We start from the raw sequence: 18,897 nt of genomic DNA on the forward strand, positions 1-18,897 counted from the left end.
ATTATCTCAAACCAGAGGAATGTCTGCTATGGTATCTGGACCAATGCCAGCCCCTTATTATAAAGCAAAGAACTCGTCAAGAGAATATACCGAGTCCTTGCTTTGCAATCTGACAAACTGAGGTATTCAAATTAAAGAGTTAAGATGAGAACCAAGAGTGGCAGCTGACATTGTAGGATACAGAATAATTCCAGGTAATACATCTGAAGAAAGATTCAGAAGCTCACATTGCATACTTTTTTGGATTGTCTTTAAGATATATTACCCTCCATAGAGAGATACAGATATTTAGGCTGGCGTTAGCCTAAAATCTCAAATACCTACTTTTTTCTTTAAAGGTACTCTTACTGTAAAGCACTGTTTTCAAACTACAGATTGTAGCTCACTAATATCTCCTGAAACCAACTTAGTGGACCACAATCAGCATTGTTTTTAAAAAGAAAGAAGACTGGTCTAGACTAGCCTAGAATAGAAAACATCAGTCTGTTTCACACACAATAAGTGTTTTGTCAAATTTTTGTTTCAGTTGTGTCTGTGTGTGTGCGTCTGTGTGTGTGTGTGTGTGTGTGTGTGTGTGTCCTGAGGCATGATGCAAAATGTATTTCTTACTGTGGGTCTGACTTAAAAAAACTCTGAAACCGGTCACAGTAGTGTCTACCTTCCACACATTCGGAAGAGCAGAGTAAGGGGGTCTCTCTGCAATCTCCTCTTAAGTCACTAGCATATAAACCACTGTATAAATACATTACTATTCTGCTGAAAGAGGCCCAGAGAAGTCTCAAAGTGAGGTGGCTGCCTCTTCTCTGACGTTCGACCCTAAACACAGAATCAATGGAGCAGAGGAAGGGAAGGGATGGAGGCAAAAGAAATAGGAGAAAGAAGCAAATATTTTCCTTCTACTCCTATCTTCTTCAGATTTATACAAGTCTGTTCTCTCATTCACAAATGGGGTTTATTATTTTGAGGATGAGGAAACACCAAGAAATGGTAATAACTTGAATATCACTAATCGCCTAATTGCAAAACATTTAAGAAATAGAGGGGGGAAAAAGCCCCCCAAGCGCAGATAGGAGCAATTACTGATATATCAAAAATGAATAGGTATTTGTTTGAAGTCAAGTAGAATTTTATTTCCCAGAGCATAGATACTCACGTTAAAAATATTAGCTAATGAAGCCATGATCCTGAAGTCTATAAGTACTGAATCAACCTAGTGAATATTTTCAATAGAAATTAACTCTCCTATAAACATACATTTTAAAAACAATGCACATCTTGAAAGGAACGAAAATAAAATACTAACATAATAAAATGTTTAACGAGACAATTCTCTCCTTTATAAACTGAGACATCAAAGTATAACATCTTAATTCAAAAGCAGATGAACACTCACCTCTGCCTTCGTTCATCATCCTTTAAAACTTCATAAATGGCCACCAACTAAAACAAAAGCATTACTTTAAAAATAATCTCAACTAAGGGAAATCACTTACGGAGACGAACACACTATAATTCACATGCAAAAACCCCATGCACTCATATATACAATGAACAGATAAAATCTTAATTATAAGTAACATTTTACGGTTTTGGTAGCCACCTTAAGAGGTTAAAAAAGGCTTGATACCAAAATCTTTTTGAAAGACGCAAAACTAATAATTATCTTAACATGTGATTTTTAAAAGCAAAAACTGTAATTTAGACAAGAAAATTATGACAATTATGACCCCCCAAAAATTTAGTGATTCTAATATAAAAAAAAAGTTGGTAAAAGCATATTTTGTAAAAAACTGAATAAATACGTATACATTATATTTCTAAACTACAATCTCATTTTAAATGGAAATATTCTACGTGTCGGTTACTGTTTCTACCATAAACATTTATTTATAAATTATCACAAAAATACATATACAATAACAGCATATTTCACTTACTTGTCTAAACTGAGTTTCTGCATTTTCATCTTTATTCTTGTCTGGATGCAAAGTTAGTGAAAGCTTACGATATGCTTTTCTAATGTCTGCAGATGAAGCATCCTGGGGGGGGGGAGGGGAAAAACACAAAGCAAACTTTGTCAGTAAAAGAAATTCCCAGAACCTTGTTAAGATCTGAGAAGACAGCCAACCAAGTGCAGGACCCCAGGCAATGTAATTTGAGCAATCAGTCTAACAACCAGGCTATGCAACTAGCCTGACCCACATGACTGAACAATTATTCAATCTAATTTGGCTCTCCTCTTAACTTTTCATTACCATACATTCATTTAAAGAAGACAGTATTTGGCAAAACTTTTCAAACACTTGCCTTCCTAAAATTAACCAATAAATCTTTTTCAGTAATTAAGAGATCAAAAAGAAACAAATTAAAAATTAATACATCCGTGTGCCTTCAAGGAAGGTCTTTATTTATCTGAGAATCCTAAAGCCAATGTCTGAAGCCCAGGCTTACCATATGTGGTTGCTTCATTGCTATTTATATTGAATTTACCATGAAGCAACAACCTATGGAATCTCAATTTCACATGTCAAAAAGTATGCCTATTTGAAGGCAGTTAACTTTGCATTTACCCAAAATAATTATAATTAGAAATAGTTATGTATATTGTCCTTAACTTTTTTTGTTAGTACTTTATAGGTTATTTTCAATGCTGTCCAGTTTCCATAGTCTGATTTGCAGAAATAAATTTGCCCACTATTTATGTATTACTAACATAGTTTAAATATATTTTAAAAGGTCACAATAGTTGAGGAAGAGTACTTTGGATTAAGTGGATATTAAAGTTGAATTTTATGTAATCCCGTGTGTATGTGTAAACTCAGAGAACATCATTTTACATGGCCAGTAAAAAATACATGACAATAACAAATAACACACTGTTAAGTTGGGTATAAAACTTGATCTCCACTAAATTTAAAAGTTATTGCAAAAACTAACATTCATAGTGGGGCAAAATGAGGATAACGTTGCTTATTAAATTTTATCTTGTTTTTTAGCTGAGTATTTGTTCAATTAATTCCTAAAACTGATGTACTAAAAAGTTCAAATGACTAAAAAAACAAAACATAACAAAAGTCTGTGTACCTGGGACTAAATAGCTGTTAAAGAAACAGAGGTGGAAAGAGGCAAAGTGAGACTACAATTAGTCTGTCAAGCTCTCTTTTATAAACCAATACTTTCATTACCAATTTTCTGGGGCTTATTGCTCCAGGCAATCACTCTACTTTAAAGTTTCAACTTAGGTGTGAATATTTTTCTGACTTGTGGAGGGCTGAGGAGCTATAAAATTAGCAGAGTAAGTTTCGCAGGTAATATGGTTATAATTTCCACTCTCATTTGCTCAATGGAATTGATGTGTTCCTTATACTTAAATGATAGGCAGCATGTAGCAGAAAAGTATGATTATTTACTGAAACTCTGTGATGGAGATTTTGTTGAGCAAAGAGGTCAAGTGTCAAATGAATTCTCATTCCCTAACTGGGACTTTAATTTTAGATTTTTTTAAATTGGGACTATATCACAGAGAAATTCCAAAAGTAGATTTCTTACAAAATAAGAGTGTATGTATTTGCTTATGTTACAAAATTAATACATGCTCATTATGGAACATCTATGACTTACGTAACAGTCATCTAAGACATTTCCCTCCTTCCAGTCTTGGCAAGCTGACCCCAATCCTCCACTTTTCTGCCGCAGTATATACCATAAGGGTGAATGTGGCCAGATGGCTCTCCTATTTCAAACCCTTCAGTAATGCCCAAGAACCTTCATCATCTGTCTTTTCCAGTCTTTTTAGCTTTATATCCCACTATCTTGGTCCATCCTCCTTGTCCCCCAAACCATCACACGATACAATGCTGTTCTCCAACTTGATGTTTTTGTTTTGCATCCAGCTGTAGATACAGACAGTTCTCTCCTGACTTAGAAATGGGCCTCTCAGGCTACACAGAAATACTGCCTATTTTCCTCTTGAGAATCTGCCCATCAGGTTTATTTCACTAATAAGTGGAAAGAACTTATTAGTTTCATGCTAAGTGGACAGACCTGAAAAACTCAGAGGTCTTCCTATCTAAAAGACATGCTCTAGACAAGATGCACCTCTAACTAGCTTATGTATGTATTAAATTTTAGTTAATTACTTAATAAATCTTAACTTATTTTATCCTCATAACAAAGCTATAAGATAAGTATAGTTATTAGCAGGCCCATTTTACTGATGAGGTAAGTGAGGCAAAAAGAAGTAATTTGCTCAAGTTCATACTACTGGCAAATAGAGGAAAACAGAATTCAAACCCAGAAAATATTGCATCAGAATCATAGCTCTCTATGTTGATTCTTTAGATTCAGTTAGTAGATTTCATCTGAGCCACTTCACAAGGGCTAAAGCTTTTGGGAAGGCAGTAAGAACAACTGCTACAATCCTACCGAGCTGATAAACTATGTGGAAAACATCCACATAACTACAATGGAATATGGTCAACTGCAGTTTTAATGGTAAAGATCCTGATATATGTTGGCTTTTACGCCACATTTTACATCGTATTTCTACTAGAGACCTGAATGTTAGAACATTCATCTCACATACACAGTAAATTAGATGTTTTATCTCTCTGGCTTTCGGAGAAAAATTTTTGATAGGACTATGGGTGAACTGGCCATCTTTAACACTGTTGACATCAGGAGATCTACAGGGTTCAACTGCCAGAATTCTTTTCCTTCTAAATGTGATATGGTTTTCTGGCAAGCTGGACATGAATTATCATAATACTTGGATGACCTCTGTAAAGAAGAGATATATGGTCATTCTTTTTGGTTTTTTTTTTTTTTGGTGGGGGGCTGTGCCACACAGCATGTGGGATCTTAGTTCCCTGACCAGGGATCAAACCTACGCCCCCTGCATTGGAAGTGCAGAGTCTTAACCACTGGACCATCAGGGAAGTCCCTGGTCATTCTTTATTAAAAAATACTCAAAAAACCACAACAACAACCTATGAAAATAATATGTTTGTCAAAATTGAAAAAAATGTGATGAGACATCAATGAAAGTGGCAGAGTAGGGAGCTCCAAGGGCCTGTCCCTGAAGAGAAACAGCAAATAACCTGGCAAAACCTGTCAGAATCAACTTAATCTGAACTCTTCAAACTAGTCAAAGGATTCCAGCAATCAGTCAAACACTTAGTCAAGCAAAAGGTAGCTAATCTGCAGTAAGGGTCCTGAAGATGCCAATCTGAGTTACTGGTGTGGGTTCCTAGTGTTAGAGTAAGCAAAGTGGACTTTTCTGTCCTCCAAGAACTGTGGCTGCTTGTTCTGGCCTGTCTTTTGGTTCCCTGACAGACTGTGTAAAGGGCTTACCTTTATTTTACTAAGCTCAGATCTCTCCCAGTGCAGAGAGGCAACTGTTCAGGACATTTGTCAAAAACATTTAATGGCAAATTTATCAGCACGTGCCAAATGAGGCAAGGGATGGCAGCTGGGGTAAACAATAGACACAACAAAAGGCTTAGGAGGAAAAACTGGGAAGTGAGATGCTTTGGGGAATATGGGATTTGAAATGCTCCCACCAGAAGACCCACACATGTGCACCCAAGGCAGAGTAGCTGCTCAGAAACACCTGAGACGGCCCTAAATTCTCATTTCTGGCTGAGCTTTAGGCTGTATACAAGCAGCAGGTGAAGTCTAAGGGTGAGTTGTAAACTGCCTAGCTGAGTGTTGAAGGCATGCCCCAACATATACGCAGGACCCACTGCCAAAGATTTTGAGGTTTTTTTGTTTGTTTGTTTCTGGTCCCAAACCTTTAAGGAAATCTCTGCTGAATCATTAGCTGACCCCTAAGCTAATCAAACAGATGTCAGTGGCCACACATGGCAAAGAATATACACTTTACAAAATTAGTTCAGAAAAATCACTAGACAAACAACACCAACCACAGGCAGCAAAAAACAAACAAATAAAAAAAACCCTGATGAGGTAAAATAATCTAATTACCACATTATATATTCAAAATGTCCAGTACTCATTAAAAATTATGAAGTATGCAAAGAAACAAGGAAGTATGGCCCACACACACAGAAAAAAGGAATTAAGAGAAATTGTCCCTGATGAAGACCAGACACTGGATTTACTGGAGAAAGACTTTTGATCAACTGTTTTAAATATGCTCAAGAGCATGTACAAAGAACTAATAGAAAGAACAAGAATGATGTCTCACCAAATTGAGAATATCAACAGAGACATAAAATTTTTAAAGGAACTAAAGAAAAATTCTGGACTTGAAAAATACAATAACTGAAATTTAAAAAATCACTAGAGGGGCTCAAAAGCAGATTTGAGCAGGTAGAAGAAAACAATCTATGAACTTGAAGATAGGTCAATTGAGATTTTCCAATAATAGGAGCAAAAAGAAGAAAAAAATGAAGAAAAATGAACAGAACCTAAGAGATCTGTGGGACACCACCAAGTATACCAACATACATTTAATAAGAGTCCAAGAAGGAGTATAGAGAAAAGGGCAAAAAAAAAAAAAAAAAAAAGACTGAAAACTTCTAAAATTTGATAAAAGACATGAATATACACATCCAAGAAATCTCAACAAATCCTAAGTAGGGTAAACACAAAGAAATCCACACCTAGAAACATTCCACTCAAACTGTTCAAAGACACAGAGAATTCTGAGAACAGCAGAGTGATTCATTATGTACAAGGAATTCTCAAAAACATTAACAGCTAATTTCTCATCAGAAGCCATGGTGGCCAGAAGTTAATGCAATGACACATTCAAAGTGCTTAAAAAAATCTGTTAAGCAAGAATTCTATATCCAGCAAAGCTATTCCTCAAAAAAGAAAGAGAAATTAAGATATTCCAATTAAACAAAAGGTAAGAATTCATTTCTAGTAGACTTGCTCTACAAAAAGTGCTGCAGAGAGTCCTTCAGGCTGAAAGAAAAAAATACCAGGGAGTAACTCAATTCATACAAAGAAATAAAGAACACTGATAAAGATAACTATATAGATAAATATAAAAGTCAATATTCATGTATTTCTAGTTAGTAACTCCAATTTTTTATGATATAAAAGACAACTATTAAAGCAACAATAATAAATGTCTTAAATAATAAATGTCTATGTCTCAAATAAAATGATAATATAGATCTACGTCTATGTGCATACACGTATAAAGATGTAATCTGTGACAATAACTATATAAGGAAGGGGAACACAGCTATACAGGAGCCAAATTTTTTATACAATTGAAACTAACTTGCTATTAATTCAAAGTAGATTACTATAAATTAACACTAGTTGTAATCTCCATGGCAAACACTAAGAAAATAAAGATCAACTGTAAAAGAAACAAAAAGCAAATCAAATAGTACACTAAGCATACTGTGAACAATTGTATGCCAATTAGGAAACCCAGATGAAATAGACAAATTTCTAGAAACACACAAACTGACTCATGAAAAAACAGAAAAAATGAATAGACCTAAAACAAGTAAAGAGATTGATCAGTTAATAAAAACCAAAAAAATCCAATGTCCTACACAGAAATGCCCGAAACCTCAAAACTAGATGACTTTCACTACTGAATTCTGTCAAACATTTGAAGAAATCACAGTCCTCTTTAAACTCTTCCAAAACATAGAGGAAGGATACCAAAACCAGAAAAACTCCTCAAGAAAGAAAACTATAGATCAATATTCCTTATGAATACAGATGCAAAAATTCCTCAGCAAACTTCTAGTAAACTGCATCCAGCTGCATATAAAAAGAATTACATACCATGACCAAGTGAGATTTATCCCATGAATGCAAGGGTGTTTCAGTGCATGAAAACCAATCAATATATCATATTAATTAAATGAAGAACAAAAAACCACAGTCATCTCAATTGATGCAGAAAAAGCATATCCAACACCATTTAATAACAAAACACTCAACTAGGACTAGAAGGAAACTTTCTCAAGTTGATAAAGGGCATCTAAGAAAAACCCATAGGTAACCTCCTACCTGAATGGTGAAGTCTGAAACCTTTTCCCCAACATCAGTAGTAAGAGGGATATCCTGGCCTGAGCAATTAGTCAAGAAATAAAAGGCATCCAAATTAGAATGGAAGAATTAATACTCTCTGTATTCACAGATGACATGATCCTATACGTGGTAAATCCTAAAGCATCACAGAACTAGTATTAGAGCTAAGAAGTAAATGTATTAAGTTGTAGGATACAAGATCAATATATAAAGATCAGCTGTATTTCTACATACTAGCAATTAAAAATCCAAAAATGAAACTAAGAAAACAAATCCTTGACAATAGCATCAAAATTAATAAAATACTTCGGAATAAATTTAACAAAAGAAGTGTAACATTTGTACACTATGAGCTATAAAACACTGCTGAAAGAAATGAAAGAAGGTCTTAATAGATGGAGAGGCATCTATGTTCATGGACTGGAAGACAATATTAAAATGGCAATAATTTGCAAGTTGATCCACAGATTCAATGCAATCCCTATCAAAATCCCACCTGGCATTTTGCAGAAATTTACATGCTTATCCTAAAATTCATAGGGAAATGCCAGGGACCCAGAATAGCTACAATACCCTGAAAACAAAATTGGAAGATTCATATGTCCTGATTTCAAAACTTACTGCAAAGCTATAGTCATCAAGACAGTGTGGTCATGACATATGGACAGACATACAGCTCAATATAAGAATTCAGAATCCAAAAATAAACCTATTCATCTATGGTCAAATTGATTTTCAACAAGGTGCCAACATCATTCAATAGAGAAAGAACAGTCTTTTCAACAAATGATGTTGAGATAACTGGATATCCACATGCAAAAAAAAAAAAAAAAAGAAAGAAAGAAGTTGGACCCTTATCTCACATGATACAAAAAAACTAACTTGAAATGAATCAAAGTCCCAAATATGAGCTAAAACTGTAAGACTCTTAGAAGAAAACACAGAGGTAAACCTATACAACCTTGGATTTTTACAATGGATGCTTAGCTATGATATTAAAAGAACAGGCAACAAAAGAAAAAGAAAAAATATACAAATTGTACTTAATCAGAATTTAAAACTTTGCAGCCACTGTGCAAGTTTGGTGGTTCCTTAAAAAAATAAACATAGAGTTACCATATAACCTTTTAATTATATTCCGAGGTATTTACTGAAAAGAATGAAAACTGGTGTCCAAACAAAAGCTTGTACACAAATGTCCACAGCAATACTATTCACAATAGCCAAAAAGTAGAAACAACCCAACGTCCGCTAACTGATGAATGGATAAACAAAATGTGGTATAGGTATATCAATACAATGAATATTACTCAGACATAAAAGGAATGAAGTACTGATATATGCTACAACATGAATGAATCTTGAAAACCCGATGCTAAACGAGAAAAGCAGACACAGAAAGCCATGTATTTCATGATTCCACTTTAACTGTCCATTTGTCCTTTGTGGACAAATCTATTGATACCGAAAGCAAATCAGTAGTTCCCGGGGCTAGGGAGAGAGGGGAATGAGGAGTGACTGCTTAATACACACAGAGCTTCTTTTCGGGGTGCTGAAAATGTCCTGGAATTAGATGATGGCTGAACAACACTGTGAATACACTAGAGATCATGGAATTGTACACTTAAAATGGTGAATTTTATGTTTCATGAATATCTCAGTTTTTAAAAATTGAAACAATGCAGAATTATCTTTATTGCATGCTATGTGCTAGGCACCATTCTAGCCACAATATATGTTAATTCCCTTGATTTTTACAACCCTTGGTGATAGGTATAATTATTATCTTTATTTTAATGAGGAAACTGGGGCTTAAACTAAGGCTTAGTAATCTGCCAAAATGTTACGTAGATACTACATAGCAGAAATTTCCTGACAAGAAATTTAGTCTCACCTCCCATGCTACCTCTTCTAGAATTAACGACTATTTTCTGCATATCCTATGGCCACTCCTTGATTATCCTCTAATGTAAATTAAGCTATATACATCAAAATGGAGCCAGCTATCTCTGGGAGTCTGAAAAGCAGGATTAGTAGTAACCTGATATAGCTCAACCCAGAGATGTTTTAAATGTATGGATTGGGCTTCCCTGGTGGCCGTGGTTGAGAGTCCGCCTGCCGATGCAGGGGACGTGGGTTCGTGCCCTGGTCCGGGAAGATCCCACATGCCGCGGAGCGGCTGGGCCCGTGAGCCATGGCCGCTGAGCCTGCGCTCCGCAACGAGAGAGGCCACAACAGTGAGAGGCCCCGCGTACCGCAAAAAAAAAAAAAAAAAAAAAAAAAAAAAGTGTGGATTGTTCCCAGTGAACACTCCTCCAGAGGTAGATACATTAATCTAAATGAACAAATTCTTATCTAATTTACTTTTGAACAGATCTGATAAGGATGTTAGATGTGGGACAAATCTCAGAGAAATTTTACTCGTATTCTAGATTATATTAGAGTTAGCCCCTTTCTACTTACTATGATGCTTAGGATGAAGATGGGCTTGAAAATAACTAAGCCACTTACTAGCTATGTGATTTTGGACGATTTACCTACTCTAAGTTTCAAGTTCTCATCTATAAAATGGAAATAATAATGTTACAACACCTAAATATATATACATGTATGTAAATATACATACACACATACATATATGTACATAATGTGCTTATTATAGCATCTGGCACATAGTAGTGCTGAGTAAATGAAAACTGTTATAATATGTAGGCTAGAAAGTCACTATTTCTCTTTCATTTTAACACTTACCAAACCTGACTTGCAGTTTATTTGGATTTGTGCTTCAGACGGTGAGTACTAAGAAATTGAGGAGTAAAATGAATTTGGATGGTTTTTATTTATTGATTTGACAATATTTATTGAGTACCTACTACGCACCACCATTGAAGACACAGTAGTGAACAAAATAAACCCAATCTATCCTCATAAAAGCTTTGCAAGGTAAGAACACTGAAAATTCTGTCTTAGGTGATCCAAGAGGGGTTTCTTATTTTACTTTATATCAGGGATTGGCAAACATTTTCTGTAAAGGGCCAGATAGTAAACACTGGAGGCTTTGCAGGCAAAAAAGTCTCTGCTGCAATTATTCAGCTCGGCCACTGTAGTGAGAAAGCAGCCACAGACGACACATAAACAAATGGGTGTGGTGGTGATCCAGTGAAATTTTATTTTCAACAACAGTTAGTGCCTGGTTTTGGCCCATGGAGTGTACTTTGTTGACCGCTGATTTATATCAGTGGATTACCAATAATCTAAAACTCATTCTATTTACAGTGTCTTTGCAAATTTGAGACCCACGTATTTTTAGGTCTGCCAGGAGGTTAACAAAACAAAAATGAGAAGACCTTATACAGAATCTGACAAAAGTAAACTGTTCTTTTTTTTTTAATTTAATTTTATTTTTTTAAACAGCAGGTCCTTATTATTCACCCATTTTACACACATCAGTGTATACATGTCAATCCCAATCGCCCAATTCAGCACACCACCACCTGCACCCCCCACTGCTTTCCCCCCTTAGTGTCCATACATTTGTTCTCTACATCTGTGTCTCAGTTTCTGCCCTGCAAACCGGTTCATCTGTACCATTTTTCTAGATTCCACATATATGTGTTAATATATGATATTTGTTTTTCTCTTTCTGACTTACTTCACTCTGTATGACAGTCTCTAGATCCATCCACGTCTCAACAAATGACCCAATTTCGTTCCTTTTTATGGTTGAGTAATATTCCATTGTATGTATGTACCACAACTTCTTTATCCATTCGTCTGTCGATGGGCATTTAGGTTGCTTCCATGACCTGGCTACTGTAAATAGTGCTGCAATGAACATTGGGGTGCATGTATCTTTTTGAACTATGGTATTCTCTGGGTATATTCCTAGTAGTGGGATTGCTGGGTCATATGGTAATTCTATTTTTAGGGTTTTTTTTGTTTTTTCTTTCGGTACGTGGGCCTCTCACTGTTGTGGCCTCTCCCGTTGCGGAGCACAGGCTCTGGACGCGCAGCCTCAGTGGCCATGGCTCACGGGCGCAGCCACTCCGCGGCATGTGGGATCTTCCTGGACCGGGGCACGAACCCGTGTCCCCTGCATCGGCAGGCAGACTTGCAACCACTGCGCCACCAGGGAAGCCCTATTTTTAGTTTTTTAAGGAACCTCAATACTGTTCCCCAAAGTGCCTGTATCAATTTACATTCCCACTAATGGTGCAAGAGGGTTCCCTTTTCTCCACACCCTCTCCAGCATTTGTTGCTTGCAGATTTTCTGATGATGCCTATTCTAACAGGTGTGAGGTGATACCTCATTGTAGTTTTGATTTGCATTTCTCTAATAATTAGTGATGTTGAGCATCTTTTCATGTCCTTCTTGGCCATCTGTAAGTCTTCTTTGGAGAAATGTCTGTTTAGGTCTTCTGCCCAGTTTTGGATTGGGTTGTTTGTTTAATATTGAGCTGCATGAGCTGTTTATATATTTTGGAGATTACTCCTTTGTCTGTTGATTCGTTTGCAAATATTTTCTCCCATTCTGAGGGTTGTCATTTCGTCCTGTTTATGGTTTCCTTTGCTGTGCAAAAGCTTTTAAGTTTCATTAGGTCCCATTTGTTTATTTTTGTTTTGATTTCCATTACTGTAGGAGGTGGATCAAAAAAGATCTTGCTGTGATTTATGTCATAGAGTATTCTGCCTATGTTTTCCTCTAAGAGATTTATAGGGTTCGGTCTTACATTTAGGTCTCGAATCCATTTTGAGTTTATTTTTTGTATGGTGTTAAGGAGTGTTCTAATTTCTTTCTTTTACATGTAAATGTCCAGTTTTCCCAGCACCACTTATTGAAGAGACTGTCTTTTCTCCATTGTATATCCTTGCCTCCTTTGTCATAGATTAGTTGACCATAGGTGCGTGGGTTTAGCTCTGGGCTTTCTATCCTGTTCCATTGATCTACAGTTCTGTTTTTGTGCCAGTACCATACTGTCTTGATTAATGTAGCTTATAGTCTGAAGACCAGGAGCCTGATTCCTCCAGCTTTGTTTTTCTTTCTCAAGATTGCTTTGGCTATTTGGGGTCTTTTGTGTTTCCATACAAATTGTGAAATTCTTTGCTCTAGTTATGTGAAAAATGTCAGTGGTAGTCTGATAGGGATTGCATTGAATCTGTAGATTGCTTTGGGTAGTATAGTCATTTTCACAACGTTGACTCTTCCAATCCAAGAACATGGTATATCTCTCCACCTATTTGTATCATCTTTAATTTCTTTCATCAGTGTCTTATAGTTTTCTGCATACAGGTCTTTTGTCTCCCTAGGTAGGTTTATTCCTAGCTATTCTATTCTTTTTGTTGCAATTGTAAATGGGAGTGTTTTCTTAATTTCACTTTCAGATTTTTCATCATTAGTGTATAGGAATGTGAGAGATTTCTGTGCATTAATTTTGTATCTGCAACTTTACCAAATTCATTGATTAGCTCTAGTAGTTTTCTGGTGGCATCTTTTGGATCCTCTATGTATAGTATCATGTCATCTGCAAACAGTGACACTTTTACTTCTTCTTTTCCAATTTGTATTCCTCTTATTTCTTTTTCTTCTCTGATTGCTGAGGCTAGGACTTCCCAAACTATGTTGAATAGTGGTGAGGGTGGACATCCTTGTCTTGTTCCTGATCTTAGAGGAAATGCTTTCAGTTTTTCACCATTGAGAATGATGTTTGCTGTGGGTTTGTCATATATGGCCTTTATTATGTTGAGGTAAGTTCCCTCTATGTCCACTTTCTGGAGAGTTTTTATCATAAATGGGTGCTGAATTTTGCCAAAAGCTTTTTCTGCAACTATTGAGATAATCATATGGTTTTTCTCCTTCAATTTGTTAATATGGTGTATCACACTGATTGATTTGCATACACTGAAGAATCCTTGCATCCCTAGGACAAATCCCACTTGATCATGGTGTATGACCCTTTTAATGTGTTGTTGGATTCTGTTTGCTAGTATTTTCTTGAGGATTTTTGCATCTACATTCATCAGTGATACTGGTCTGTAATTTTCTTTTTTGTAGTATCTCTGTCTAGTTTTGGTATCAGGATGATGGTGGATTCATAGAATGAGTTTGGGAGTGTTCCTTCCTCTGCAACTTTGTGGAAAGGTTTGAGAAGGATGGGTGTTAGCTCTTCTCTGAATGTTTGATAGAATTCACCTGTGAAGCCATCTGGTCCTGGACTTTCGTTTGTTGGAAGACTTGTAATCACAGTTTCAATTTCATTACTTGTGATAGGTCTGTTCATATTTTCTATTTCTTCCCGGTTCAGTCTTGGAAGGTTATACCTTTCTAAGAATTTGTCCATTTCTTCCAGGTTGTCCATTCTATTGGCATAGAGTTGCTTGTAGTAGTCTCTTAGGATGCTTTGTACTTCTGCGGTGTCTGTTGTAACTTCTCCTTTTTCATTTCTAATTTTTGATTTGAGTCCTCTCCCTCTTTTTCTTGATGAGTCTGGCTAACGGTTTATGAATTTTGTTTATCTTCTCAAAGATCCAGCTTTTAGTTTTATTGATCTTTGCTACTGTTTTCTTTGTTTCTACCTCATTTATTTCTGCTCTGATCTGTAAGGTTTCTTTCCTTCTGCTAACTTTGGGTTTTGTTTGTTCTTCTTTCTCTAGTTCCTTTACGTGTAAGGTTAGATTGTTTATTTGAGATGTTTCTTGTTTCTTGAGGTAGGCTTGTATAGCTATAAACTTCCCTCTTAGAACTGCTTTTGCTGCATCCCATAGGTTTTGGATTGTCATGTTTTCATTGTCATTTGTCTCTAGGTATTTTTTGATTTCCTCTTTGATTTCTTTTTATTTTTTTTACATCTTTATCCTCTTTGATTTCTTCAGTGATCGCTTGGTTATTTAGTAACGTATTGTTTAGTCTCCACGTGTTTGTGTTTTTTACGTTTTTTTCTCTGTAATTGATTTCAAATCTCATAGCGTTATGGTCAGAAAAGATGCTTGATATTATTTCAACATTCTTAAATTTACTGAGGCTTGATTTGTGACTCAAGGTGTGATCTATCTTGGAGAATGTTCCGTGCCCACTTGAGAAGAAAGTGTAATCCACTGTGTTTGGATGGAATGTCCTATAAATATCAATTACATCTATCTGGTCTATTGTGTCATTTAAAGCTTCTGTTTCCTTATTAATTTTCTGCTTGGATGATCTGTCCACTGGTGTAAATGAGGTGTTAAAAGTCCCCCACTAGGGTTTCCCTGGTGGTGCAGTGGTTGAGAGTCCGCCTGCCGATGCAGGGGACACAGGTTCGTGCCACAGTTCAGGAAGATCCCACATGCAGCGGAGTGGCTGGGCCAGTGAGCCATGGCCGCTGAGCCTGCGCATCTGGAGCCTGTGCTCAGCAACGGGAGAGGCCACAACGGTGAGAGGCCCATGTACTGCCAAAAAAAAAAAAAAAAAAAAGTCCCCCACTATTAGTGTGTCACTGTCGATTTCCTCTTTTATAGCTGTTAGCAGTTGCCTTCTACATTGAGGTGCTCCTATGTTGGGTGCATATATATTTATAATTGTTATATCTTCTTCTTAGATTGATCCCTTGATCATTATGTAGTGTCCTTCCTTGTCTCTTGTAACATTCTTTATTTTAAAGTCTATTTTATCTGATATGAGTATTGCTACTCCAGCTTTCTTTTGATTTCCATTTGAATGGAATACCTTTTCCCAACCCCTCACTTTCAGTCTGTATGTGTCCCTAGGTCTGAAGTGGATGGCATATATATGGGTCTTGCTTTTGTATCCATTCAGCAAGCCTGTGTCTTTTGGTTGGAGCATTTAATCCATTCACATTTAAGGTAATTATCAATATGTATAGTCCTATTACCATTTTCTTAATCGTTTTGGGTTTGTTTTTGTAGGTCCTTTTCTTCTCTTGTGTTTCCCACTTAGAAAAGTTCCTTTAGCATTTGTTGTAGAGCTGTTTTGGTGGTGCTGAATTCTCTTAGCTTTTGCTTGTCTGTAAAGCTTACGATTTCTCCATTGAATCTGAATGAGATCCTTGCTGGGTAGAGTAATCTTGGTGGTAGATTTTTCCCTTTCATCACTTTAAGTATATCATGCCACTCTCTTCTGGCTTGTAGAGTTTCTGCTGAGAAATCAGCTGTTAACCTCATGGGAGTTCCCTTGTACATTATTGGTCGTTTTTCCCTTGCTTTCAAGAATTTTTCTTTGTCTTTAATTTTTGCCAATTTGATTACTATGTGTCTTGGCGTGTTTCTCCTTGGGTTTATTCTGCCTGGGACTCTCTGCACTTCCTGGACTTGGGTGGCTATTTCCTTTCCCATGTTAGGGAAGTTTTCGACTATAATCTCTTCAAATATTTTCTCAGGTCCTTTCTCTCTCTCTTCTCCTTCTGGGACCCCTATAATGTGTATGTTGCTGCGTTTAATGTTGTCCCAGAGGTCTCTTAGGCTGTCTTCATTTCTTTTCATTCTTTTTTCTTTATTCTCTCCGCAGCAGTGAATTCCACCATTCTGTCTTCCAGGTCACTTATCCATTCTTCTGCCTCAGTTTTTCTGCTATTGATTCCTTCTAGTGTATTTTTCAGTTCAATTATTGTATTGTTCATCTCTGTTTGTTCTTTAATTCTTCTAGGTCTTTGTTAAACATTTCCGGCATCTTCTCGATCTTCGCCTCCATTCTTTTTCCGAGGTCCTGGATCATCTTCACTCTCATTATTCTGAATTCTTTTTCTGGAAGGTTGCCTATCTCCACTTCATTTAGTTGTTTTTCTGGGGTTTTATCTTGTTCCTTCATCTGGTACATAGCCCTCTGCCTTTTCATCTTGTCTATCTTTCTATGAATGTGGTTTTTGTTCTATAGGCTGCAGGATTGTAGTTCTTCTTGCTTCTGCTGTCTGCCCTCTGGTGGATGAGGCTATTTAAGAGGCTTGTGCAAGTTTCCTGATGGGAGGGACTGGTGGTGGGTAGAGCTGGCTGTTGCTCTGGTGGGCAGAGCTCAGTAAAACTTTAATCCACTTGCCTGCTGATGGGTGGGGCTGTTTCCCACCTCTGTTGGTTGTTTGGCCTGAGGCAACCCAACACTGGAGCCTACCTGGGCTCTTTGGTGGGGCTAATGGCGGACTCTGGGAGGGCTCACGCCAAGGAGTTCTTCCCAGAACTTCTGCTGCCAGTGTCCTTGTCCTCACGGTGAGACACAGCCACCCCCTGCCTCTGCAGGAGACCCCCCAACACTACCAGGTAGGTCTGGTTCAGTCTCTATGGGGTCACCGCTCCTTCCCCTGGGTCCCCATGCACACACTACTTTGTGTGTGCCCTCCAAGAGTGGAGACTCTGTTTACCCCAGTCCTGTCGAAGTCCTGCAATCAAATCCCGCTAGCCTTCAAAGTCTGATTCTCTAGGAATTCCTCCTCCCGTTGCCGGACCCACAGGTTCTGAAGCCTGATGTGGGGCTCAGAACCTGCACTCCAGTGGGTGGACTTCTGTGCTTTAAGTGTTCTCCAGTTTGTGGGTCACCCACCCAGCAGTTATGGGATTTGATTTTATTGTTATTGCGCCCCTCCTACCATCTCATTGTGGCTTCTCCTTTGTCTTTGGATGTGGGGTATCTTTCTTGATGAGTTCCAGTGTCTTCCTCTCAATGACTGTTCAGCAGTTAGTTGTGATTCCAGTGTTCTCGCAAGAGGGAATGAGAGCACGTCCTTCTACTCCATCATCTTGAACCAATCTTCAGTAAACTGTTCTTAATAAAACTTCCTATTGCCTTGAAAAAACTCAAGAATATTAAATCCAAGAGAAGAACATATATCAGATTCAGTAAAAAGGGAAGACTATAGTTATCCAAACTATATATTTAGGCACATAGTTGAAGAACTTCAAACTCTGGTTGACATCTGGGTATCTTAATTTCTATAATGTTATTACCCAAGGTCAACTGCCTCAAACTTAGTAATTCCATGCAATCTTTCTAAGTCCTTGGGTCATTTTCTCATCTGATATTACTGAGTAAAAAGCTCAAGCTGAACTCTTGATAATGACATCGTCCTCTTTACTCGGGCCTTTGCACTTAAATTTATAATCCACTCCCACCCTCCACCCCCCAAAAAAGCCAACAACAACAAAAAATAAACAAAAAACTATGTGCCTGGATACAAGTGCATTTACCACTAGAAGAACTAAATAATAGAGGCATTTAAGGACCAGGAGGATAAGACAGGAAACTTGTGCTCACCATAACTTCAGGACTATGGGATTTTATCCAGGTTCACAGAAAACTCAAAATAAATTGGAAAAAAAACCAAAATAAACTGAAAAAGGAAAATGTTTTTCAAATGATTTTTCATGGCAATAATAAATAATAAAGTCATTTACTTCATAATAAATTTTAAGTCTGGGCTTCTATGGTTGACCTGCTACAAAAGAAGCAGGGAGAAAGCTTTGGGTTCTTCCACTGGAGATCACTGTTAAAAGTCAATTGCCTTTGGAGAAAACTACTAAAATTTATGTAAGATGACAGCTTTAGTTCACTTTTCTTAGCCTTAAACTATATATAGGAACCAATAAAGGGCTAGTTTATATCAAAATCCTGGTTATTGATGCTCATATAGAACATACATCTTATTATTTTTTGAGAGTCAAGGTTGGTAAGAATAATTTGTTGACAAATCAGATAATTTCCAGTACAGTAAAAGAGGAATGCATTCTATCCTCTTATTTTTAACTTGCATCGAAATAAATTTGGATTAATAACATGTTTATTTAAGTTGAACACACCTCTGCCCTCCCCATAAGATTAAAAATGCAAGCCTTCTCCAAAATGTAGATAAACAAAATACTGCAGCCTCAAGAGACAGCTGCTTCTGATATCTA

The 18,897-nt window shown here is 36.9% G+C and overlaps 1 protein-coding gene across 1 annotated transcript in view; it reads right to left on the reverse strand.

Annotated features, from left to right (window-relative positions):
• DNAJC1 (DnaJ heat shock protein family (Hsp40) member C1) overlaps positions 1-18,897 on the reverse strand; it is a 206,043-nt gene that overhangs the window by 128,442 nt on the left and 58,704 nt on the right. Inside the window, exons 2-3 of the mRNA XM_082847425.1 lie at positions 1,938-2,039; positions 1,394-1,440 (exon numbers count right to left, since the gene is read on the reverse strand). Of these exons, the coding sequence (XP_082703551.1) occupies positions 1,394-1,440; positions 1,938-2,039 (149 nt within the window). The remainder of the gene's footprint in view (positions 1-1,393; positions 1,441-1,937; positions 2,040-18,897) is intronic.

The sequence above is a fragment of the Leucopleurus acutus genome, assembly GCF_964270905.1.
Source record: "Leucopleurus acutus genome assembly, chromosome: 1".
Classification (NCBI taxonomy): domain Eukaryota; kingdom Metazoa; phylum Chordata; class Mammalia; order Artiodactyla; family Delphinidae; genus Leucopleurus; species Leucopleurus acutus.